The sequence below is a fragment of the Myripristis murdjan genome, chromosome 18, assembly GCF_902150065.1.
Source record: "Myripristis murdjan chromosome 18, fMyrMur1.1, whole genome shotgun sequence".
In the NCBI taxonomy this organism is placed as follows: Eukaryota; Metazoa; Chordata; class Actinopteri; order Holocentriformes; family Holocentridae; genus Myripristis; species Myripristis murdjan.
This window is the reverse complement of record NC_043997.1, coordinates 10,150,412-10,175,555: the sequence shown is the minus strand read 5'-3', so window position 1 is coordinate 10,175,555 and position 25,144 is coordinate 10,150,412. Positions and strand designations below refer to the sequence as shown.

At 39.6% G+C, this 25,144-nt stretch overlaps 2 protein-coding genes across 2 annotated transcripts; one reads left to right on the top strand and one right to left on the bottom strand.

Annotated features, from left to right (window-relative positions):
* The first annotated feature begins 290 nt into the window (after nt 1-290).
* Nucleotides 291-9,646, top strand: rnf175 (ring finger protein 175). The gene is made up of 9 exons (XM_030075575.1): nt 291-311; nt 628-665; nt 853-994; nt 2,157-2,311; nt 3,458-3,565; nt 4,219-4,339; nt 4,843-4,976; nt 6,310-6,411; nt 6,833-9,646. The coding sequence occupies exons 1-9, from the start codon at nt 291-293 to the stop codon at nt 6,951-6,953; spliced, it is 942 nt and encodes a 313-aa protein (XP_029931435.1). The 3' UTR covers nt 6,954-9,646.
* Nucleotides 9,647-10,449: 803 nt separating this feature from the next.
* On the bottom strand, nt 10,450-23,116 carry tlr2 (toll-like receptor 2). The gene is made up of 11 exons (XM_030075571.1): nt 22,735-23,116; nt 22,166-22,322; nt 20,999-21,148; nt 19,150-19,356; nt 18,847-18,969; nt 17,484-17,634; nt 16,687-16,851; nt 15,090-15,269; nt 12,660-12,800; nt 12,023-12,537; nt 10,450-11,412 (listed from the first exon to the last, which is right to left on the bottom strand). The coding sequence occupies exons 1-11, from the start codon at nt 23,003-23,005 to the stop codon at nt 10,983-10,985; spliced, it is 2,490 nt and encodes an 829-aa protein (XP_029931431.1). The 5' UTR covers nt 23,006-23,116; the 3' UTR covers nt 10,450-10,982.
* Nucleotides 23,117-25,144: the final 2,028 nt, after the last annotated feature.

Sequence of the window (25,144 nt, the reverse complement as noted above, 5' to 3'; positions counted from 1 at the left end):
TATCCAGTAAACCTGTGCTTGTTTTTGTTCTAATTTTACTACCAATACTACCACTACTTTTTGTATGTACAAATCACAGTGATTAGTGTCTTATTAGTGCTACTACCCATGGAAATACTATTTAACTGTACATTCCCTTTCGCGTATTCAGTGAGAACAGAATTTTGACCCTGTCATTATTCCGTACGCGGGCTACGTCACGACGCAGCTGTCAAATTTTACAATGGGGAATTGTCAGGATAGAGCTAGCTGCCGTTAGTCGACTAACGTACGAGGGGGAGAAAAAGGCAATGGCAGGGGTGCAGCCCCAGGTAAGACACAGATTAGGTCATCTCATTTTAATTACCCAGTTTCCCGACTATGAAATAGAAGTAACGACGTGCAGGTTTACGTCGAAATGAAGGGAATGCATGAGCCGCCACCGCCGCCTAGCTAGCATGCTAACTCAGTTCAGGTCAGCTGTGACTGGAGTTGTGTTCAGACGTGGCAACACACACAGCATTCGTTGTTTACTGATTTGTTTGTTTGTTTGTAACTCGACTCATCGTCTGTTGTGGTGACTGATTAACTGCATAAAGCTGTGCGGTGTGACCCACAAGTCTCCTGTTTGTGTGTCTGTGGTTTCAGGACGACCTTTTAAAAATGACGCACAGAGAAAACTGGAAGTAAGTAATGACATTTTTCACCCTCACCTGAGGTTACGAGGACGTGCTGGCAACCACAGTTGAATTTAAAGTTAACTTCCAGTGTATTTTCCTTGCTTTCTCACCATACCCCTCCCCTCTTCCCTCATCTCCTGTCTTACCCCCCTTTTCCTCCATATTTCTGCCCCTCTTCTCTGTTTTGTGGCAGGGTGCAACATGAACGCCTCCATGTGAAACACAGGGGTCATGAGGCCATGCACGCTGAGATGGTGCTCATCCTCATCGCCACCCTGGTGGTGGCTCAGATAGTCCTGGTGCAGTGGAAACAGCGGCACAACAGATCGTACAATGTGAGTGGGACGCTGGAAGATCAACAAGAGTGATCTGTCGATATGATGAGGATTGTTTGAGGCTTGAACTTGATTGTGTATCGGGAAGCTACAGTAGGCACTGCAAAAACTCTAAATCTTACCAAGAATATGTCTTATTTCCAGTCAAAATATCTCATTACACTTAAAATAAGACATGATCACCTAAGAAATAACTTGTTTTTAGACAATTTTCACCTGTTTCAAGTGAATTTTGACTTGTTCCACTGGCAAATTTTGCCAATGAAACAAGCAAATTTTCACTTGTTTCAAGTGAATATTGACTTGAAACAAGTGAACAAGTTATTTCTTAGGTGATCATGTCTTATTTTAAGTGTAATGAGATATTTTGACTAGAAATAAGACATTTTGACATGAAATAAGACAAATATTCTTGGTAAGATTTTGAGTTTTTGCAGTGGGGGAATCCAAGGTAGCACCCGGGCATGATGGACCCCCTCTTAGGACCCTATGGAGGAGAGAAGAGCAAGGAGAGGGGAGAAATGTGGCGGGAGGGAGGGGTGCAGACTACAAGAGCTGAACAGTAGGACAGGGTTAGCTGGGTATTTATTTATAGGAAATGCCGGAAGAGGTGTGGTTGAGGTGTGGTCCTGCTCCTGAAACTCTGCTTGTAGCTTCAAAAATGAGAGACATTAGTCATCAAGAAGAATCACAGTACTTAGTGATTCAGTTTTTTTTTTTTTCAGTTTCATCTCACCTTGATGCTCAAAAGAACGACTAATGTTGAATTTTGGGGCAAGGGTAAGATAAGATAAAATATTCCTTTATTAGTCCCACAGTTGGGGAAATTTCAAGCAGAGTCTCTTACTGTATGTAAAACCTGCTATAGGTGGAAAAATCATTTATGGGTTTTCCCGGCTACATCACCGTAAAATTGTCAGCATTTTAGCACAGTATGTAAAAATGCGCAATGCTGTTGTTCCCATAAGTTGTCGAAAAAAGTTGGAAGAATGCAGGAATGTAAAGTTCTGTGTGGAAAAATAAGGGTTAAGTATAGAGCGGATAAATATGAATATCTGGATTGTGTTTTTGTACCATTTAAATGTAAATGCTGTCCCTGATGGCTGTAAGGTCATTGCAGAGTTAAAAGAGGCGCCATCATTCCCCCCTGTCTCTTCCCCAGTTAGTGACCTTGGTCCAGATGTGGGTGGTGCCCTTGTACTTCACCATCAAACTGTACTGGTGGAGGTTCCTGTCCATGTGGGGCATGTTCTCCGTCATCACCAGCTATGTCATTTTCCGAGCCACTCGCAAGCCTCTGTCCTGCAGGACGCCCAGGTAAGACGTGAAGCTCTTGCCACAAGCTCGTACAGTCGCCGACAAAGGAACAACCCCTGATTAGGTTTGGTGACCGTGGATTTTCTGTTTTGTATACATTTTCTTGTCCTCCAGTTTGTAACAGTGGTGTTTTAAGCCAGCCATTCGTCAGATGTAAATACATCAATACAGGAAGCCAGAACTATTTTTTTAATGCTCATATTGGAAAACAGATTTGTTTATTTCTGAATTCAGGAAACAGTTGCTGAAAGAAACCACATTACAGGAAAATACAAGCCAGTTTTGGCTTGAACATGAAAACATTGGCTAATAGGCAGGTTAAAAAGCATTGAACAGGCCATATCAGTGTTTTGCATGGTTTAGACTATTAACTACAATCCAAATGTGCTTTACATTACATTACATTATTTTCCGAAGCATACCATATCTTACTAGATGTTTGGACATGGTTTTCCCACCTTCAGTGCAGGCATCCATGTCAGTACGACACAAAAATCAGTTTGTAAATTGTGCTGCCAAATAGCGTTACATTTCTATTATTAGATATGTGCATCTTGAAAAGGATGATGTGGATTTGGCTTCCTCTTGCTGTGAAAAGTTACAAGAGTCTGGCTAGCTACCAAATAGGAATTTTGTTTTTCCAATTTACCACTTGCACCTGAATGCACCATTCTGCTCTATAACACTTGGAAACCCACAAAACAGGGTTTAGACATCATTGGTGTTTGAATTAAAAATGTGTCTGCCAATTAATGCCTTTTTCACAGGAAACCTGTTCAAGTGAGGCAGCAGCATAAATAAAAACAAAAGAGAAAATTCTAGGAGTTAGGTATTAGAAACACTGACATTCTAAGAAATTTGCATCTGATTCTTTCATTTTGGATTTAAAGGCATTTCATGAGATTAATTTGTTCAGTGTCATTTCAGTTTGTTGAGGGTGCAGAACACACAAATGCCCTTTTCCAATTTCCGTACGGGCTTTTGGGACAGAAAGCATAAAGGTCCTGAATTGTGTGTATGCGCATGTGCATTTGTATATTTTAAATTGCTGTGGTACATTTTGGTTGTAGTATAATTTTGTGTATTTGCATTACAGTAAAGCACGGTCTGTGGTAATGGAAATATGAGTGCATTGCTCTGTTTCAGGATGGTGTACAAGTGGTTCCTGTTGATTTACAAGCTGAGCTATGCGGTGGGGGTTCTGGGCTACCTGGCCATCATGTTCACCATGTTCGGCTTCAACGTCTTCTTCAGGTGACTCGCTTTTTACACAGTCACATTAAAAGCAGATAACAGTCTTTTTTAAACTTAAAACAAGACCAGAAACCGCTGAATGAAGCTTGTCAAACTGTACTTGATAGCCAAGCTCGGTGTTTTTCCAATGTGTTTGTGATACAAATCCAAACCAGGGTAAAAAGCTACAAACAGCTCAGGATTATTAAAAGTCTTAATAAATCTAAACTTTATCACATAAAAGCTGTTTAAAAAAAATCTTTGCACTGCCATGCTTAGATTAATACTGAGTAAGGCTAATCTGCATCCTGCCTGCTTAACGAGTCACAGCTGGACTTCATGTCCTTGTCTCACTGTTGTCCTTTTTCCTTATAAAGCCTGTTGTCTTTCTTAGAAAATAGTGTGTGTATTCGTTGTGGGTTTGTTTACCACCCCAAAACATAGAAAAACCACAATAGCTTTTTGCACATAGAAAGTCACTTCTGTCTATTTAAATTTTTCAGTTGAGCTCAGCACAATTCAGATGTAGTTAGGTTTACTGGCTTGAAATTCTCTTCACAGGTAATTTCTGCCAAAACAAAATGAATAAATTAGTGATAGACCTTTCTTTCTTTCTTTCTGTCTCTTTCTTTCTTTCTTTCTTTCTTTCTTTCTTTCTTTCTCTCTCTCTTCAGGATCAAGGCAGAGGACTCTATGGATGTAGGAGTGATCATGTTGTTCTATGGACTTTATTACGGCATCATGGGCAGAGATTTTGCTGAGATCTGCTCTGACTACATGGCTTCTACCATAGGGGTAATATTATTCATTCATTCATTCATTCATTCATTCATTCATTTATTTTTCCATGAAGAGCAGCTCTAATTTCCCGTTTCCATTTCTAAATTCCACAGTTGATTGAAAAACAGCTGAAAGCAATAAATCACCTTGTTTGACCGTTTTCATGCCAAAAATTTAACATTGTCACTGAATATTACCTATGTGACACAAAGTCTTCAACTCAGACTAATCAAATGCTTACAGGGTTAGCAACTACTTGAAGTAGGATGACCCACCACTCCTATGAAAAAGGGAAACGCTACGATATATTAGATCTTTAAATGATGAATTCATCTACATAAACACACTGAACAGTAAAATTAATAAAGAAAATTGTCAAAAGAATAACATTAGTGCAGGCTTTTCTGTAGATGTGGTCATGCAGGAACTTACCCAGTATGCAAAGTTTAATAAAAGGCTGGCCAAATGTATCAGTTTAAGCTTATTGTGTGTTTGTGTTTTTGTTTGTGTGTTTTCAGTACTACAACAAGGGTGGCATGCCCAGCAGGAGTCTGACTAATGACATCTGTGCTGTGTGCGGTCAGAGGATCTTTGTTGATGTGGACGAGGAGGGATTTATAGAAGACACCTACCAGCTCTCCTGTAACCACATGTATCCTTCAGCTCTGATTTTAAGCTTTGTTTTTCCCCAGAGATAAATCCTCTTTTCTCCCACTGTTGCCTTCACAGAAAGGTCAGAGGTCTCCTGTAACTGGTAGGGAATCTGTGTCTTACCCAAGGACACTTAAACAGGGCGATGCTTGCTAACAAAGAGTTTTGAATCCATGTCATGTCTCCATATTCACAATGCCACTCTGTTGACCCTTCATTTTGTGTGTGTGTGTGTGTGTGTGTGTGTGTGTGTGTATTTGTGTGTGTTTGTATGTGTGTGTGTGTGTGTGTGTGTGTGCACTCTTGTGACTTGGAAAGTTTGCCAGTTGATGAAGAGGCCAATCTACTCCCCCTCAGATATATGATGATCATTTTGGAAAAACCTTACCTATTGCCCATTTTTAAATAAATACAGTGCCTTAGAGAGAATTGATAGAAGGTGATAGATAGACTAATGCTGGAGATGAAGAAAAAGCAATAGAGGAATAGGGAGATATGTGGTTTCATAATGGAGAGGGGGAGGAGATGAATTTGACTGAGTTGCCATTCCTGTCCTTCTACCTCCCCCAGGAGGTGAATCCAGGTCGCTGCATTGTCGAGGGAACGAGGCCCAGTTATCTAAAGCACCATTTTGATAGACCAATTAGTTTAGAGAGGATGGCCTACCATTAGTCAGCGGGATAATCATCTCTAAACTCTAGAGGCTCGTTGCCTCAGCACTTTTAACGCCTCTGGTAAAATGCCATGAAAGAAATTTTCAAACACAGTGTGTAATTTTGATGGTAAGTGCCTTAACACAGCTCTGTCCTCATTCCTTACTGTCCTCAAGGGTGTTACAGCTTTTGTAGAACAGTTAAGGCCCTTTCTGATAGGACACGCAAACTCCACCCTTCCACCATGGAGTCCATTGATTGTCTATGTGTTACGTGATGCAACAATGCATTTGCACTGCGCTAAGCTGAGTGCAGTGGGACAGGGATGCTTGTGTCCTGCATGGCGCAGGATGCAAGCAAATCCAGGTGCTACACTGTCCTATGGAGATATGAACACTTTCATTCACTACGACAGCCTATGTCAGTATAGTAAACTTACAGCGATATGAATTACTAGTATTATTTAAGATAAGATAATTATATAACTCCAACACAAAAACTGTACAATGTAATTTTTTTTTTCTGCACACAAGCCCATCATCCTTTTTTTTTTCTATTCTGCTGGTTCCATCGTGCACTTTGTTTTTCCTGTGCTGTATTGCCAACTGCCATTGACTGTCTTGCAACATTATTCATTGTCAAACTGTACGTGCTGTTCCTTAATGTTTCCTTGCCCCTCAGATTCCATGAATTCTGCATCCGTGGCTGGTGCATTGTGGGTAAGAAGCAGACATGTCCGTACTGCAACGAGAAAGTTGACCTAAAAAGGATGATGAACAACCCGTATCCTTTCATTGGTCCACGACAGAATGGTGCCTTTGTATGATCGCTTGAGACTAGAGAGACTGATAACAATGGTGATGTCATGAAATGATTCTTTGATTGATGAAATTTTTAAAAAATTTGCCAACTGAAATTAATCGATCTGCTAAAAAAAAAAAAAAGATGAATCACTCCTTCTTTAGCATGAATCACTTTGCACTGATGATGTCTTTTTCACATTTTGGAAAAAAAGGATATTTAATTTTGGCTAACAGTACTGAATCAAACTAGGCTCAGATCGTGGTGAACAAATTTGAATCAGAGTGAGTCATTCCAAAAATGAAATGTTGTCCTTGAATTCAGTCACCAGTTGTGACTCAAATCGATAATAGGACAAAGATTCATACTGAGCATGCTCCTTAACTCCTACCCTTCCGGCCAGTTGGGAGAAGACACATGTTCTATATGGGCAGCTGCTTGACTGGCTCAGGTACCTTGTTGCCTGGCAACCAATCATCATTGGAATCGTTCATGGGATTAACTTCTCACTGGGCCTAGAATAGACCCCTGAGGAACACCGCCAGGATGTGGGAGTGTTGGTCAGATCCTTTTTAAAGTGTGAGAGAATGCCGGACATTTGGCTGGAATATGTCACGCTTAGTGCTTCAGTGAGCTGGTCCAGGCTGCTTTGGGAACCGTTTGTTTCTTTTAATCTAAATTTGAGTGTCTGTTTGTACAGTTGCCTCTAGAGTAATACCAGGCACTCTGGGGCGCTTTGATCCTAAATGATTGCCAGCTTGTACAAAGGATACTCAGGTGCACATTGAGTATTTGAAAGATAGTTTGAAAAACACAAGTAAGATATGTAAAGGTTGGAAGAGTCGTGTGAAAGGTGTCGGTCTATTGCATGTTATTTATTATTTTGTTGCTGTACTTTGTACTGTATAGAGAAGAAACTGGCTTTTATAAGATTTCCTATAGTTTGTTTCTACACACTCATCAGTGTCACTTCTCTCTGATGGGTCTGTGTTTACACTGCTCAACACCTCATTCAGCATAGTAATATTTATTTGCAGTCAAACAATAATTGGTACAATAACAATAAAACTAAAATAAATTCCAATTAAACAAATTAAAATACTATTGCATAATAGTGACCACAAAAGTGTACTCTAGATTATTTTATTAAGGATAGTACAAGTGGGACTGACGGTGACGAGAAATATTACGATCTTAAATGAACATGAAACAGGAGCCATTTTCAATTTAAAAGCTTGTCTTGATATTTTGAATTTCTGCTTTTGTCTTTGTTTACTTTATTTGCACATTGCCAAATCACAAAATAACAGATTTGAAACAGTTGTGCAAATGAGGTGTAAAATTGAAAAGTGCTTTTTAAAACGATGACAAGTATTGTTTTTCTTCGACATGCACTCATTTACTTTCTACATTTTGTCACATCAACTACCCTAAAAACTATGCAGGTGCAGTTGCAGCCATTGACGTCACTCGCATTTGTTTTGCTGCACTATGTCTCAGCCTTCTTTCTTACAAAGGCCACAAATTACTTTCAACAACGCCAGCAACATGCTTACCTACATGACTTGTAATGGCCATAAATTCTCAAGCCAAAACCAAATAATTTTACAGTATTTCTGTTTGTAGGCTTTGTGATAATTTTTTTTTTTTTTAATTTTAAAGTATTGAGTAATGAGTTCACTTTTGTCCAAGATGTCAGTTCTTTATACATGGCTTTCCTGCAATAATTGGTGTTTCATCCCTCACAGCACTAACAAAAGCTATGGGCTTATCGATGAGTGTGTTTTTACACTGTTTAATTTCCTTCCTCCTTTATCTGGCACACTAATACAAAGCAACTTGCAATGACGCTGTAGTGAGCTTAGACTCCCAGATTACTAACAATACAGGTGAACAGCTGTAAAGAGGTCAAGGGTCAGGCATCCTTGGCAACCCAATATAAATACACCAAATATTCCTGTGATCCTACAGTAATACTAGATGACAGACAAGTGTTTAACCAGAGGAAGGAGACAAGATAGAAGGGATTTTTTTCACCCTTTGTTTTTGTTGGTGTTGTGAAGCAATTTGTTGATGTTGTGCTGAGTCGAGCAAGAATGTAGCAGTGTAAAACAGCTTATTGGTCTACGGATTGAATCGCCAGACACTGTTTAAACCAAACACAGACACTGTAGAGAGAGAGAAAAAAAAAGTATATGTAGCTCTGAATTCTGAAAGTAATTTGCACAGTTATTAGAAAAGGTCACTATCCAGATGGTTCTGTTGCTCATCACCTGTTTACATTTAATTTAATATTGTTTACCATGTGTTTTATAAGGGATATCGGCTGTTAGCAATATCTTTTATTTTAGGTTTACATTACATGAGCAAATATTTGGAGCGACAGATGAGTAGGATTCACAACGAAAGATGAATGTTGTCACTTCTCTGTTTTGAGCAAATTTTGCACACACCTCGTCATCATGAGAGATAGACATTATGCTCCAGTATGTTAACCGTTAATGTTACAGTCTCATTTTAACATGAACTTCAAAGTTGCAAAGTTGCCAGTAGAACATGGAGTATGCCTGCAGCTGCAACTAATCTCCACCAGAACAAAATCAAGGCAAGAAGACATGCTAAAATATGACAAAAACCTCCGTCATAGTTTATAGCGATCTGCATCGCCTTAAAATCTGTACATCGTGGTGATGGTGCATTGGTTTGCTGACAGAGGGGAGTTCGGTCATGCAGTGTTTGGAGGGCAGTGGCTATGAGTAACACCAAAAAAAAAAAAAAAAGCTGTCATTGTCTCCTCAGCACAATGAAGTGTTATTTTTCTATGTGTGTTAAAATGTTTTGAAAGTCGCCCATTAATTGAATTTCTCAAGTTCAATTTTTTAATTTCCCTCAAAGGATGAAAACAGTATTAAGTTGTAATGGGGGAAGGGGACGGTTAGGCATTGCTCTATGCTCTATGCTCTTTGCTTTTCTTTCACTCTCCCAACATGGAGGCACATCCCTGGAAACTGCTCCAAACATTTCATGTCGCATCTCTGTCACAGAGGGTTTGTCCAGATTCTTTGCGTAAGTCCAGCTCAGTGCTCTACTGCTAAGAAGGCTTTCTCTTTCCAAATATCTCTGTAGCCACGCTGTGGTTGCAGCAAGTGGTTTTTGCTTTGTTATCAGGACCGCTGCTGATTTACACTTCATATTGAATAAATATGTATAAAAGCAAGTCAGAGTGTGTGGGGGTGTGATCACACCTATGGTTTGTTTTCTTTGTTCTGAGCAACAGTGGAAAAGTTGACATTTACATTTTTGTATTTGGTTCCATGAGATTTCCCTGGCCCGAGCAAACCGTAGCCTGTGAACAAAAATCACACGGACTCCACAACAGGTTGTTTATTGGACAGAGTTTTTTGTAGCTGAATACGAGGATCATCAAGTCCAGGCTGCACAGTTCATTTTATGCTATGACTTTAAAGAATGTGGAGCTGCTGATTATCAAATATCAATATCCGTCTCCTAATACCTGTAAAATTTTGAATGATATAGCTTTTCTCGGTTCAAATTCCAGTCTCATTCCTTATGGAAAACTGTGAGGGCTGAACATAACAAAAATCAAATGATTGTAATACATAGTGAAAGTAAATATACATAAAATGTTTACAGCTAAATGATTAAATGAATATGTAAATCAAAAAATAATTTGATTAAAATTCATTTGAGAGCTACATGCAGCTTATTTTACCTTTTGCTACTGCTCATTTTCATTGAAATAACAAAATAGCCATTATGTAAGATGAGCAACGTCATTCTAAAAGGTTAAGTGAAAAAAAAAAAAAAAAAAAAAAACAACTGATCAATGCACAGCTAAGGAAAATGTCAATAAAAAAAGATGAAATTGCATTTGAACTGAACAAAAGATAAACTGAAGTGTCTTAAATTCAAAATCATTTTCATTAAGTACAAGATTTAGAAGTTTTTTTTTTTTTTCCTTCTGTACATCATTCACACTGCAAAATTTCCAGTGTGGTCTCTAGTGTAATTTTTATTATTCTGCACCCACACCTGAATGCCAACCAATAAACTTTCTGAAGCTCAGGAATTTGCTCTTTCTACATCAGATTCATCAAAGGTGGTTTGTCACAGAATGAGAAAAGTCGGGAAAAACATCATTTTGAATAATAAAACAAATAAAGACGCCACATTTTACTAACTTGGGCATACAATTCATGCTCATGTTTATAAGATTTAGTTCACCCCTGCGGTTAAATCATTACCATGTGTAAACTATTTACACTTTTTTTTATTCTACCTATTACTTTGTACTTGTCTCTTTGGCTGGCTCTCACTAACGTTACATGAAATTGATTTAATTAAATTGAGGGAATAAACTATCTTCTGTGCACGAATGAACAAAATGTGGAAACAAGCTTTATTTTGTTCACCCTAATGAGTAAAATGCATCCTATGCCCAAAAGTATTTTTCCTCTCATTGCACCTCCAGGCCCTCATCTTCGGCTTCTCTCTTCTCTCCCTTCCTCCGCACTTACATCCTTCGTCCTATCTCACGGCTCCTCTTCATCGTCACCTCTCAAGGCGTTGCGGAGGCTCCCCCAGAACTCGGGCCTCTTCTCCTCCTCCTGCGGCCACTCCAGATAGGTTGTGGAGTTCATGAGCTTGCGGAGTTTGCAGAAGCGCTTGGGGATGTCGTCCTTAGACAGCGGCTCCAGCAGGATCAAGATGGCTGTATCGCCGTCGTCTTTGCCATCGAAAAGGCGAAAGTGCGAGAAGTCCAGCTCGTAGCGGCACCAGTCGGAGCTGACAAAGTTCTCAGAGAGGATGAAGACGGTCCGCCGGCTGCGCTCCATGGCGCTCATGATGTTGTCCACGATCCATTGTCCTGGAAGGAAGTCTCGTTTGTGGAGACACAGGGAGAAGGCCTGCAAGGGCTTGTCATTTGCTGCTGCTGTTGCTGCTGTTTCATCTTTCTCGTCCCTAGACCAAGAAGCATTCAAGCATTAGGAACACAAAATAAAGAGGGCTAAAATATTGGCATACAGTGAGCATGAATCAAGGAGCAGCCAAAACATAGTAAAATTCTAAAATACTTGAAACCTTAGTATCAATTCAAAAATATAAAGGTGCCAGTGGGAAAGTGCCTTTCTTCACTCTACAAAACCCCTTTTTTTTGCCTTTCAGCAGTGTTTTATGATGTTTGTTCACATCATCATATATCAAATCATCAAATCATCAGATCATCATGATTATAGGTAAAGTCGTAGAGAGAAAAATATTCATCAGCTGCACTGAATCAGGTTTTGTATAACATTTTCTGCGTGGCTTTATAGCACAAAGCAGGAAGACGGTACTGCTCAATCTAGGGTACCGCTTCAATCTAGGGTACCGCTTTCAAAGTGTCTAGTAAAGGCAGGTGGTGAAACAAGTGAAAACCTGATGAAAAAGTCATTTCCTCCATGCTTGTCATCATCAATAAAGACAAAAGTTTTCGCCAATTAAAAACCATCTTACTTTGATTTATGGAAAATGTGATCTTAACGTTGAGAGATACTATCAGGAAAAACTCTATAGAACTGCTTGAAATTACCTCGGGTTCTCCAGCTCAGGAACGAGGTATTCCTCCACCCAGCTGGCATCTCTCTCACTGTATGAGACAAAAGCGTCGTAGCATAGCAACGGTTCTGAATCAGTTCCATCTCTGTTCTGCCGGCGTCGGCGGGAGCTGGAGCTACGCTTGGCCTTCAGCCACGCCCATGTCATCTTGACATACCAGAATGCATGGATACGCCACAGCACGACTACCAGCACAACCATTATTACGAGTGCCACGCCGCAGCACACACACACAACCAGAACCTGATGGCAGTAGGCAATGGAGAGGTGGACTTGACCCACCTGCTCTCCCTGCAAGGGGAGAGGAGAATCGCAGATGTAGTTCTCTTCCTCATCTGTTAAAGCAACGGCTCCCTGTCCTCTAAAGCTCATCTGGAGGAGGTTGACGAACTCGCAGGAGCATAAAATCTTGTTCTGACCGGCCTGGAGGTTGGTGAGCCGCTGGTAAGACTTCAACTCCGAATCGTGAAAAATGCTCAGGGTGTTTGACTGTGGGGGAACAGGCAGCATTAATGCACAGATTTACGTTTTTTGTGAGTGCATGTGTGCTTGCCTTTCACATCATCAGTTAATCTTGTGAATGCTAGTTTATTGTGAGGCGTGCCTCTCACCTGTATTGTCAATGATTGCAGATTTGGGAACTTCGATCCATTGGGCAGATTCTGTAACTTGTTCCCAGAGAGGTAGAGCTCTCTCAGGGCAGGCAGGTCCACGAGGAAGGTCTGGAGGTCGTTGTTGCTGAGATCCAACACCTTTTAGAGATTACAATACAGAGCAAACTCTTTGATGCTGACATTTTAGCCAACCACAGAGGGCTTCTATGTTTTGCTCATGGGCACTTCGAAAGGATTTTCCCAAATCAGTTTGCATCCCAGGGACTTAAAGCAGGATTAAATCATTGGAACGGGTATTTTATGGACCTCAGCACCAATTTAACAAAGAAGCAAGGTTAGGTGGCTGACGACCAATAAGGCCTCTATATATAAACAAGTACCAGTGCTTATCACCTCTCTGTGAGAGACGACCAACAAACCTCATTGTATACGATGCAATGCCAGTGATAAACCTAAGGGCAGAATGATACTGAGTGTAGAAATTCAAGAGTGGTTCATGAGGCATGTCTGTAAATTACATAGTCCAAAACTGATGGGAAATATCCGAAAGTGGAAACTGATTCTGTAGAGAATTTCTGACGCAGTTTACTAGGGAATCTAAGTTGAATTCAAATATAATTTTTCCATGAAGCCAGAAGCCAACATATCCTCCTGACTACCAGGAAAAAAAATATTGTCCAATCACAAATTCCCAATTAAATTCCCCAATCTTTTTAAGGTAATTAGAATACTGAAAACATTTAAAAAACAAAAAAAAACAAAAAAAAGGTTTTATTTTTAAGATATCATGTGTCCACTACAGTGGACATCGGAACACCGTATATGTGAAACGGAACCTTGATGGCAACTAGTTAGTCCCAAAGAAAATACCAAAAAGTCAACATAAGAATGAGTTTAACATCCACATAACTGTCCATCATCACTTTTGTTTTGTTTTGTTTTGCTTTGCTGTGCTTTTAAGATATCATGTGTCCACAGTGGACATTGAAGTTTGAAGTCAAGGAACTTCAGTAGTTTCTTCCTCAGAAACTGGCAGTCACTCTTATAATGAAGCCATGAGTTGGTGATTGCCAGGTCAAAAAAGTGGAAAACTGCATGCACTGTCCATTTCAGAGTGCGAGAGGCCGTCCTGTAGAAACTCAATATTTGGTCAACCAAGTCCACACCACCCATGTTGGTGTTGTACTCAACAATTGCCAGTGGCCTTGACACCTGGACAAACTTTTTGTCTTCCTTGGACCATCTTCTGCATGTGTCCTGATGCCATAGGCAGAAGATGAAGGATGCTGAGCCAGGATGGACAAAACGGAGGAATTAACTACAAATGTCCACTACAGAGGACATTTTTTCAACACTTAAATACTATGCTAAAATACAGCTAAAATAATTCAGAAAATGTTTTAATGTGTTCTTAAGAGACTTATATAAAATATGCCAACAACATTTCAAGCCAAAATTTGCTCAATAAAAAGTATTATGTACTTATTTTTCCTCTTCCCATAAAATCTGCCTGCACTGATGGATGCCATTTTCCTGAATGAGAAAGTGAAAGGTACCAAAGCCCCATCCCTTCACATTTGGTATCACTGAAAAGCCCTAAATGTCCTCTGTAGATTGCAAAAGGAGTTAATGCAGTAGTATGCAGTGGGTGGGAGATATTCGGGTTTACAAATGTCCTCCACAGAGGACAAATTTGAACCACTGGTAGTCAGGAGGATATTTTTATTCAGATGCTCTCTCTAATTAAGAGTAAAAAAAGAGTGAAGTAAGGGTTTCTGGCTCTAGACAACAACATACATTTTGTCTTATTTACATTCAGGGATAATTTTAGATTAATTGATTCAGTTTGCAGTACAAAAGTCCACTGCAATTTTTTCTAGGGCTAGTTGCGGTCAGCTAAACAATACAGATTTTTCAAAGGGATGTTGTTAATGATTCTAAATAACAAGAACCAATATTGATCCTTTAGGAGCCCTGTTTACAATAGGTGGAAATTTCTAGGCAGATATTAACACATGTTTAACACAATGATACAAATAACCACAATTATTACAATATGTATGATAACACACTGTTTCTTTGGCTCTTGTGTAAAAGCAGAAATTACAAAGCGCCTCAAGAAATGGCTCAACAACAATAAAAGTAAAAGCTGATAGAAAGGAGGAAGCAGGTGTTCACTTGGCAGTTGCCTGCATGTTTTTATTAATTTGCATTTCAAAGCAGCAAAGTGAGAGAAACAAGGCAAAATCAAATGGATGGCCTAAAAGCAAATCTGTAAAGTGGATTTGAAGAAATGATTCCCTCTTGTTGCCCAAGCTGATCGGTTCACCGTGGTGGGAAAGTAAAGTGCATCACTTAATACAAGAGGAATAGGCATACCCCCCACCCTCCAAAATCACTCCTAATTATGCTCTTTACTGTCCTTACCTGCAGGGTTTTGGGCATGCAAGCGGTGACTTCAGTGAGTTTTGACCCGGAGATGTTGAGGTATTGCAGGGTTGAGGGCCAAGTGCAGTGTGTGGGCATGACGTTGTACCCGTTCCTGCTGACGTCCAGATGGGCCAGTTTATCGAGCTTAGCGACCAGGTGGCTCAGTGTGGAAAGAGACTGAAGGAGAGACAACCCAAAATCACAACATGTTGCACATATTTCAAACACATGTACAAAAAAACAAACAAACAAACAAACAAAAAAAATGAATAAAAGATGCTCGGATGCTCAGAATTTCCCTGGTTGGGATCAATAAAGTATATCTATCTATCTATCTATCTATCTATCTATCTATCTATCTAGAGAGCTGCACATGCTGTAGGGAAATCTGCTAGGTTGCTTTATGGCACAAAACAGCAAGAGGGCGCTGTTTTTCCAGAGACAACAGAGTTAAAGCTTTGACAGTATACCTAGGGTAGATAGGTGGTTGGAAAAAGTGGAGGATATTTATTTTATGGAGAAGGTGACCCATAAGATTAATGGTAAGGACAAATTTTTGGGAAAAAAGATGGGCTTTCTTTATTTCAAACAAATGTAAATTATTTCCTTTATAATGAACTGTGAGAAGGACCACATTTGGAGACTTTTATCTGACAAAAACAAAAAACAAAACCAAACATGATCTAATACTAACATGACACAACAGGGCTTTTTTGAAAAAAAAATTGTTATTGTTATTATTATCATTATTTTGTTATTATTGCATTTATTATTATTATTATTAGTAGTAGTAGTAGTATTGCTATTATTGTAGTCACAATTGTTTGTACATGAGTACATGAAGGAAGAGATGGATTCTCTGTTATTTTATTTTATTTTATATTTTATTTTATATTTTTTCTGAATGGGTGAAGGGTGTAAATGTACAAATACACACACACACACACACACACACACACACACACACACACAAAGTGTCGATGTTTGTCCATTAAGAACAGGACACATGAAATATGCACGAAATGATAAGATTGGAATAGATGTGCGGTTTGATATGAAATATGTGCGATATGATAAGGTTGGTTTGGATGTAATGTCTGAATTTCCTGACACAATAAAGTATAAAAAAAAAAAAAAAAAAAAAAAAAATCACAACATGTCCATCCAAATGTTGTACATATTTGTACATATTTGTACATATTTTTGTACATAAAAAAAAAGTAAAACAAAATGTGAATCAGTGCAGAGTCCCATCAAATACATTATTCTGAAAAGCACATGGCTTCATTAAAAGCGAACAAAAGATGCTGTAGAGAGCTGCACATGCTGTAGGGAAATCTGCTAGGTTGCTTTATGGTACAAAACCGCAAGAGGGCGCTATTCTTCCAGAGACAACAGAGTTAAAGCTTTGACAGTTTCTGGCAGCTTCTAGTAGATTTTGTTTTTCTTAATTAATTCAAGTGCCACATGTAGAGACTTTAATAATCCCTGTTGCACCAGTGCACAGTGATAGCACATATTATTAAACAAAAGTATAAAATAAGCAACTCTAGGGCAAATGGAGGTAATAGTCCTCTCCTGACTATTAACCCACCTTCAGAGCATTGCCGCTGAAGTTCAAAACCCTGAGGTTCTTCAGTGTGCCGTCTCCATTGCACAGTGTTTGCTCCAGGGTCATGTCAGTCAGGAGGTTGTTAGTCAGGTCCAGATACTGCAGGTTCTTCAGGAGACGGGTGGAATTACAGGGCAACAAAAACACCTGGGAATGGAGCACACGGTAGACTTATGGATTTATGAAGCTTTTCGTCTCTCCGATGCACCGAGTTCATCTAGATGATCGAAAGAGCTTTGCAATTTGGAGTAAATATTGTTGCTTTTGATTTATGGATTCAAAGAGCTTTAGGATTTGGAGAAAATATCCTTATATTTCTCTCAGTTTTGGGGAGAAACGTGATTTTGTGTATGGTTTTCATATCTACCTCAAGTACGCAAGTTTTCTTTGTTTATATATCTGTCTGTAATACACCAAAAAACAAACAAACAAACAAAAAAAAAAAAACAGGTGAATGGATTTCCATGAAACCGGGTGAACAGATCCTTGGGCCAGAGAATTATTCAGATTTTGATGGCAATGTGGATTATCCCTTTTTTTTTTTTTTTTTGCCAGACATAGGATACTGAAGAAATATAGAATTGATTCCAGATCCTACAGTTTTCAGTCATGCAGAAATCCCCTGTAAATCTCTTATCACTTGAACTGCACAAATCAAAGTTGAGGCATAATCAAATGGATATATTCTATGGTAAAAGATAAGCATAAAATCTTGTGGTAACTATGTTATGAATGGACCTCCTAGTTAAGACCTCTATATAATAATCCCTGTTTTGTACCTTGGCGCCGATGACTGACACCCTCCTGGGGTACTGCAGCAGAAACCCTAGATCCATGAAAGAGACAAACTTCCAAACGTTCAATATCACCACATCTCGTATGAAGAACTCATCTATGTTCTTGTGGTCGGTCTCCTTGGCTCGTTCCCACCTAGAACCATCGGAAACATCATGAGATATCATTTGTTGAGAAAAATGACACCTGCTCGCATTGAAGAACTGTCACATTTGGCATTTATTGCAGTCTCTTTAGCTTTGTCTTTACAGCAAAGTACCATGTTAGAGGGTGTAATAACTCATCTGTAATAACTTAAGCCATTTTTTCCATGAAAAAAAAAAAAAAAAAAATCCCATTTGTGCTTTAAATATAACTCTAAACCTTGCTCACAATAAAAATATGCAGACCTATGAATATGCAAACAGGTCCTGCCCACCTCCCTGCCTGGTCGCACACCAACTCATAACTTGCATTGCATTTGATAATCTATCCATCTAACAAAAAAAAAAAAAAAAACAACTTTTCAGCGAATCTGTGACACTAATCAACACTATGCCATATTTCATAATCTAACCATGAAAAAAAATCAGATTTAGTTACATTCGAGTTGGTCTTGTTTTTTTTTGAAAACAAAACATGTGGATGCTTTTCGATGCTCCAAAGGGAAACCTGTTGGATCTATGTGCTAAGGGCTACTCAATATCCAGGCCTAAATGTTAAAATAGATTCCATATTAATTCACATTCATTGTCTTTTATTAACTACAGCTATATTTGTAATGGTGGCAATCTCACTCCCTATATATCCAGATGTTTTTGCTGGGCGTTTTTCATGTAACAATGTGCAATAAGGGCATTTTAATCCTACATCTCCTGTGAACGCCTTTGTAAAATTTTTCTGCCTTGTCTCCAGTTGCACATGATGCTTTTACACATGACAGCTTGCACAGTTTAACTCTATAAAGCCATTTGTATCATATATGATACACATTTTCAATTCCTTTTTTCGTTTTCAGTTTAATCAATACTTGACCAAAATACTGTTGTATACCTTTGAACACTTCCCCTGTTCACCCTGGACCATACCATTGGCACTTCAAGTACATGTCATATATCATACACCAGAAAGGTCGTGTAATAACATATTTTTGGATTTGTTTTATATATATATATATATATATATATATATATATATATATATATATATATATATATGTATATTGTTTTAGGACTAAATAAAGGGTTCAATTTAAAAAAATTGGAATCTTCTGCCAATTCTTTCATAGTTCAGGCTTTATAGGGTTAAGAGATCACACTGACACAGTGAGGAGGTTTCCTGGATGTATATAAAACGCTGGGCTCCCACCTGCCTTCACCCGTTAGCCTGGCATTGTTCACCGCCATATAGGTGAGCGGTGCTCCATCAGACACCTTCAGGAGCTCAACTATTGCCTCATCAGACACGGAGAGGTTATAGGTGGTCAGAAACCTGAGGGGTGATGTCATTTCAGAGGTCAGCGATAATACGATGAAATCAAAGGTGCCTGTTGTTTTTTTTCTTGCAAACACACTTGGTTTTATTTGGATATTGTGCTGTTCTTTAGGATGAAAAAATGAATTCATATTGGAAAAAAGGGGTAAATAAGAAAAATTGTGTGTATGGCCTCACCTTACTCTCCTCCTACTTGTCTCTCTGAAGGGCTGAATGGACTCATTCCCAATCAGGTGGAGGTCTAAGAGAACCATGGGTGTCTCAGGGTAGGACACATCACCGAGCAAATCTGATGCCAGCGCCGTGTTGTTAAGAAACGGCCCGTGGAGGCTCAAAGTGACACGACCCAAAGGCCAAATGCCTGCTAAAGTGCCAGCATCATACCTAAAGAGAGACCGAGAGAGACAGAGATGGGAACAGGAAGAAGAGATAGGGGAAAAAGCACAGATAATTGAGGCCCTTTATCTGCTGCTTTTGTGTCCTGTCTTTTGCCTCATGTCATGTCATATTCTTATTTCCTGTTTTACTTGCCCATGTCGTGTTACTGACTTCCTAATGACTGAACTAATTTGCACTTATGAATAATACATATCACTTCTAAAGCAAGCTTTTACATAGAGTAATGTAGATGAACAGTGATATAGTGGGCAATCGTAATCAGAGACATCAAGGTATGTTTTTCTCTCAGTTACCAGCTGATGAATTCTTGAAAGAGCAAGCTTTAAGTTTGTCATAGCTTCTAGATCTGGGGTTTAACAGTTTGCGGTCACACACTCTGTTTTTTGACAATGGCGTGGGGGAATTTGAGTCAGGATTTCATCCTGACTCAAATTAGTTATGTTCATTGCTAAAATGGCCCCCACACTGCAAAAAGTCAAAATCTTACCAAGATTATTTGTCTTATTTCAAGTAAAAATGTCTTATTTCTAGTCAAAATATCTCATTACACTTAAAATAAGACATGATCAGCACAGAAATAAGTTGTCTTTAGACAATTTTCACTTGTTTCAAGTGAAAATTTACTTGAAACAAGTGAAAATTAGCTTGAAACAAGAAACAAATTTTGCTAATGAAACAAGCAAATTTTTACTTGTGACACAAGTGAACAAGTGAAGATTTGCTTGTTTCATCAGCAAAATTTGTTTCTTGTTTCAAGCTAATTTTCACCTGAAACAAGTGAAAATTGTCTAAAGACAAGTTATTTCTGTGCTGATCATGTCTTATTTGAAGTGTAATGAGATATTTTGACTAGAAATAAGACATTTTGACTTGAAATAAGACAAATAATCTTGGTAAGATATTGACTTTTTACAGTGCATAGACTGGGAGAGTCCTACGTTTGTCTCAGGGAACATTTTGTGGGTGAGAAACTCAACCTCTGTGGCAAAAAGAGGGACTGGCTCCTCTGGCGCTAACAGAGGTAAGAGTTCCTGGTTCCTCAAAAGGGTTCCTGAGTTCTGGGGACAGTGGTATTAGCTTGCAGGCCTTGCACAGTGACACAGGTTAATGGTCACTGCAGTTCAATGCAAAAATTGTAAAACAAAACAAAACAAAACAAAAAAATCCTCTTGGTTGTATGTTCATTCATTCGTTTTCCAAGTTGCTTATCCTTGTAAAGGTCACAAGGGGCGCTGGAGCTGTTGCTACGTGCCTAACCTACTCTAACCTAAAGCAAATACTAACCCCTTGTAGACTATTGTTGCGAATTCGCCTCAAACCACTTCCAGTCTTAATGCAGCCGAGGTGGTGTATGTATCCCACTAATGCTGTTGATGCATATTTCACACATACCAAGAATTGTATTGGAAGCACTCTACCACCAATAATTTAGCATCTGCTTGAAGGCAAAAACACAAACAATTTATTAAATTAAAATTCAGGCAGTAAGGGGCTAATTCTAATCTAACATGAAACCAAAATCCTGCATGGCAGAATGAGGCTTTTCCTTGTGTCTCGGACCTTGTGGGAACATTTTGGTCCACATAAGCACAGCACTACAAGAGCACACACACCCTGTCCCTCCCACCTCTGCAGGTTGTTGGCATGCACAGTGAGCTCCTCCAGCTGACTGACTCCTGTCAGATGTCCTCTTCTCAGCTCCACCAGATCATCACTGCCAAACGCCAGCTTCCTCAACCTGACCAGCCCCTGAAACAGTAGAGAAGAACCCAGCGACCTGCAGGTCGGGGGAAGGAATTAACTTTACAGCAATACTTCATTTTTCTTTTTTTTCTCCACCACTCACACCACACCACTGTTTTACATTTGCACATTTCCCCTGATTCACAACCAAGAACAGCCCAGAACAACCACAGTCTTCTATTGTTAGCCACCAATCACCTCCGCTTTAAGAATAATTCTGGTATTTTTTCCATCTAGGCCCTTTTTTTTCACCTTTTGTGGTTCAAATGAGTGAGAGGGACAAAACATTTTGGAACTGCTCCAGTATTGAGCAAGAACGCTTCAGTCTCACTGCAGGCGGCATTTTAATCACACAGGGCGATTGTGTCTGTCAAAATACATCCACTAAAAGTGCTTGTTTCGCTCAGATTGTCATTATAAGTGCCAGACAACATTATGGAAAGGATCCACACTTTCTGCAGCCTCCATAGACTACCTTCGTTGGACAGGGATACACTGAAGTTGTGACTAGTTGTGCTACAGATGGATCCAAACACTCCTGTCCGTACACAGCAGACGATTGGGTCTGCAGTGACCATTTTGACTGGGATTACAACTGCCAGAAGAAATCCTATACGAAAGCACTTTTGCCGAAAGAAAAATGCGTGTCCAAGAGCAGAGAGACCTGCTGCCAACACTGGAGGTAATGTCATTAGACATAAAGAAAAGTGTCTAGCTCTATTTCCATTTCCATAATGTTGTCAGACACTTGCAACAATTTGAACCTGTCAGTGGCACAAACAAGCATTTTTAGTGGACATTTTTCAATTTTACAAGCACAATCGCCCCATGTCATTGCAGTACAGTCCATTTTGCGATAGCCACTGAAGTCTTCGAGCTCATTACCGGACCCAATCGTGGATCTTGGCCTCCCTTTCTCATGTGGAGGAGGTGAGGATCTGATTGTGCTCAGCAGCTTCAAAAATATTGGTCTAGGCTTTCAAAATCAAACAAATCAGACAAACCCCAGTCCTTTTACTCTAACTTGAGGTGTACACCGAGACGCACTCACCTGTATGGATTACCCACTAGGTTGAGCTTCTGCAGGGCTCCTAGTTTTTGGAACCAGGTGTGGTTGAGAGCAGTCAGCCGATTGTTGGACAGATCCAACTCCTCCAGGTTCCACAGAGCGTCGAAAGCCGAGGGCTGGATCACAGTTAACGTGTTACCTGGTGGAAAAAAAAAAAAAAAAAAAAAAAAAAAAAACATCTGGGTGACCCTTCACTTCTGCAAAGGCTTAATTCCAGTGTATTGATGTGTGTATAAACCTATGAGAGATATTGGAGGGACACCTAATACCCATTTGTAGAACTGACAAAAATGTATGTATATGCATACATTATGCACACCAGCATATCAAGGCAAATTCCTCATACATAGACCATGTTCAATTCCAATCCTGATTTGAAAATTAGCTGTGGAAATTTTAAGCATATTGCATTTCCAGTTTTCAAGTAAGTCCATGAAAAATCATTAAATGGTCATTTTATAACGGACGGCTGTAACTGAAGCGGTAGTTTTGCTCTCAGACACTTCTCCTGTAATAAAACTATAAAGGTGTGAAATGCAGGGCAGCGTTACCGTGGAGACTTAGAGCCCTCAAGTGGGCGTGGCCGATCAGGTCGTCGTCAGTCACCTCCGAGATGTTGTTAAAGGAGAGATCAAGGGTCAGGGCGCCGTCCGTCACCGTGGGAACCCGGGTGAACCCTCCGTAGGTGCAGTTACAAGAGAGCCGCCGGTCGCAGCGATCACAGGACGGCTTTTCATCCTCGGGGTTTGACCTGTGAGCCCGAGACAGACAGGGGAGGAAAAGGAGGAGGACGAAGGGGAGGCTGGGTGGTCGTCCCATCATGTGAGACAAGAAGAAAGGAAGTGGATGAGGGAGGAGGACGGAAAGAAGGATGTTCCCGCTGTGGAAAGAAAAGAAAGTGAGTGAGTGGGAGAGGGAGACAAAGCTTGTGCGTGAGCGTTGGAAGTGGTGAATGAGTGTAAGGAACTTGTACAGAGACCGCCTGTAAAAGAGTGAGAAAAAGAGGAAGCATGGATTGAGCAGAAGAGGAAGTCTTCAGAGCTGTGATGCGACTTTCTAAAACCTCTCGTCTGCTTCATGACGGTGACACGCCGAGGGATTTTACATCAGTGACAACTTAAAGATTCATTTTGATCTCCCCATTGTGTCAGAGGGCTTTGGCACACATTATGAACTCACAGTGCTGTGTGTTATAGTTTATTCATCAGCTGATCTGCAGTGTTTACCCCATATCGTCCCAGTCGTCCTACATTTTCAACTATTCATCGGTGTAGATTCCCAGAAGCCAGCAGTTTCTCCAGTTGTTTTCTTTTTTTCCAGTCGTTTTCCCTCAAGATAACAACATAACCATGTCTTAATTTTGAGATAGGAAACGGTTTACTCATTTTAGCTGCGTCACTACAAGAGATAACAATACGGACGTTTCTCAGAGTCACAACTTGAATAATTTGCATTTGCAGTGAACTGTTGTGAGCAAAGTTCAAGATCACAAGGAACTTTTTCAAAGCAGCTATATTGACATGAAATGAGGTAAACACAGGGTGTCACTAATGATATGTTTTTGCCCACCCGCTCTCCACTAAGACCTATCCCTAATCTACAGTACCTCTGATTGGCTGACCCTAACCTGCGCCACACCCATGCACTAACCTTAACCAAACCAATAGAGGTAATTTATACAGCCAGTGGAAGGCAGAATTAGCAGAATAGCGGTGTGAAAAAATAAATAAATAAAGCAAATCTTTCCTGAAATCTCTGATACATCCGACAAAAAGGTAAATAACACAGTAGTGTATCGAGAATAGCAGCCGGTTAATGAATCCAAATTTAATGCTACTTTTATCATGCATGCTCTTTAACCAATAAACCAGCTCTACCTGTCGCAAAACTGAACTTTTTTTTTTTTTTTTTTCCCCAGTGAACAGTTTAATAGCTTATCTCTCTTACAACTCTTACAAATTGGATTGATGGGACTCTCTCCAACCTGTGCCTTCATTCCCACAGGCCCAAGACAGGAACGCAGCTTTAGGCATTTAACAAATCCAGACACATTCATCTGCTTCGGGACTTGCAGGCAGAAAAGTCATGACCCTGTACATTTTAAAGTTTTTTTTTTTTTTTTTCCCAGATCAAATGTCAGCCATTTTGAAAAGTCACACCTGAGCCAGTTTTTCAGGCTACATCTTGAATTTACTTTAGCAGGCTGCACACCTTGGTAGGGTGTTCACGCGCGCCTTCTGCTTGGAATATACGATAAATAAAATACAATACAGACGATACAACACATGAGACCTAAATGGAGCACAGTCGTAATTAATATCATCGGTGATACCTGTGTTTACCCGCTGCAATTTTATGTCAAAATGTCTGCTGCAAAAGATCCATTGTGAGGATCCTCATGTGATGAGTAAGCACACAGCTGCAGCACTATTTTATTTATTTATTTATTTATTTAATTTATTTATTTTATTTTATTTTATTTTTTTACTTCCATAATCTCAGAATTTAATTATTGTGTTATCTTGATATTACAAATTCAGTTACAAGCTTGGTCAGCCGTTGTGGTAAAGACAGGCAGAAATTACAACCACAATTATGTTATATAATTATATTATACCTCCCATTCATAAAAGAAAACCATTTGAAAGTTTTTCATGGTGGAAAAAAAGGTGCTTACTAACATGGCAACAACTTTGTGCTCAAGATTTGAAAGAGGAAATCTTTTGTGGGGAAAACGATGAGGGATGTCACTGTGGCTTGCGAAACATGAAACCAGAACTTGGCATGTCCTGTTTGCATTCGTGTTCGGTGCGGTTCAATCATTTACCTAATTACGTCACCATCTTGGGAGAACAATTTTTTTTCATTTCAGGATCATGAGATAAAGAGTTCATTCAAGTTAGGCAATCGACATAAAATAAGCAATGACGGCTTGACAGCTTCTGCAGATTAACAAAGCAG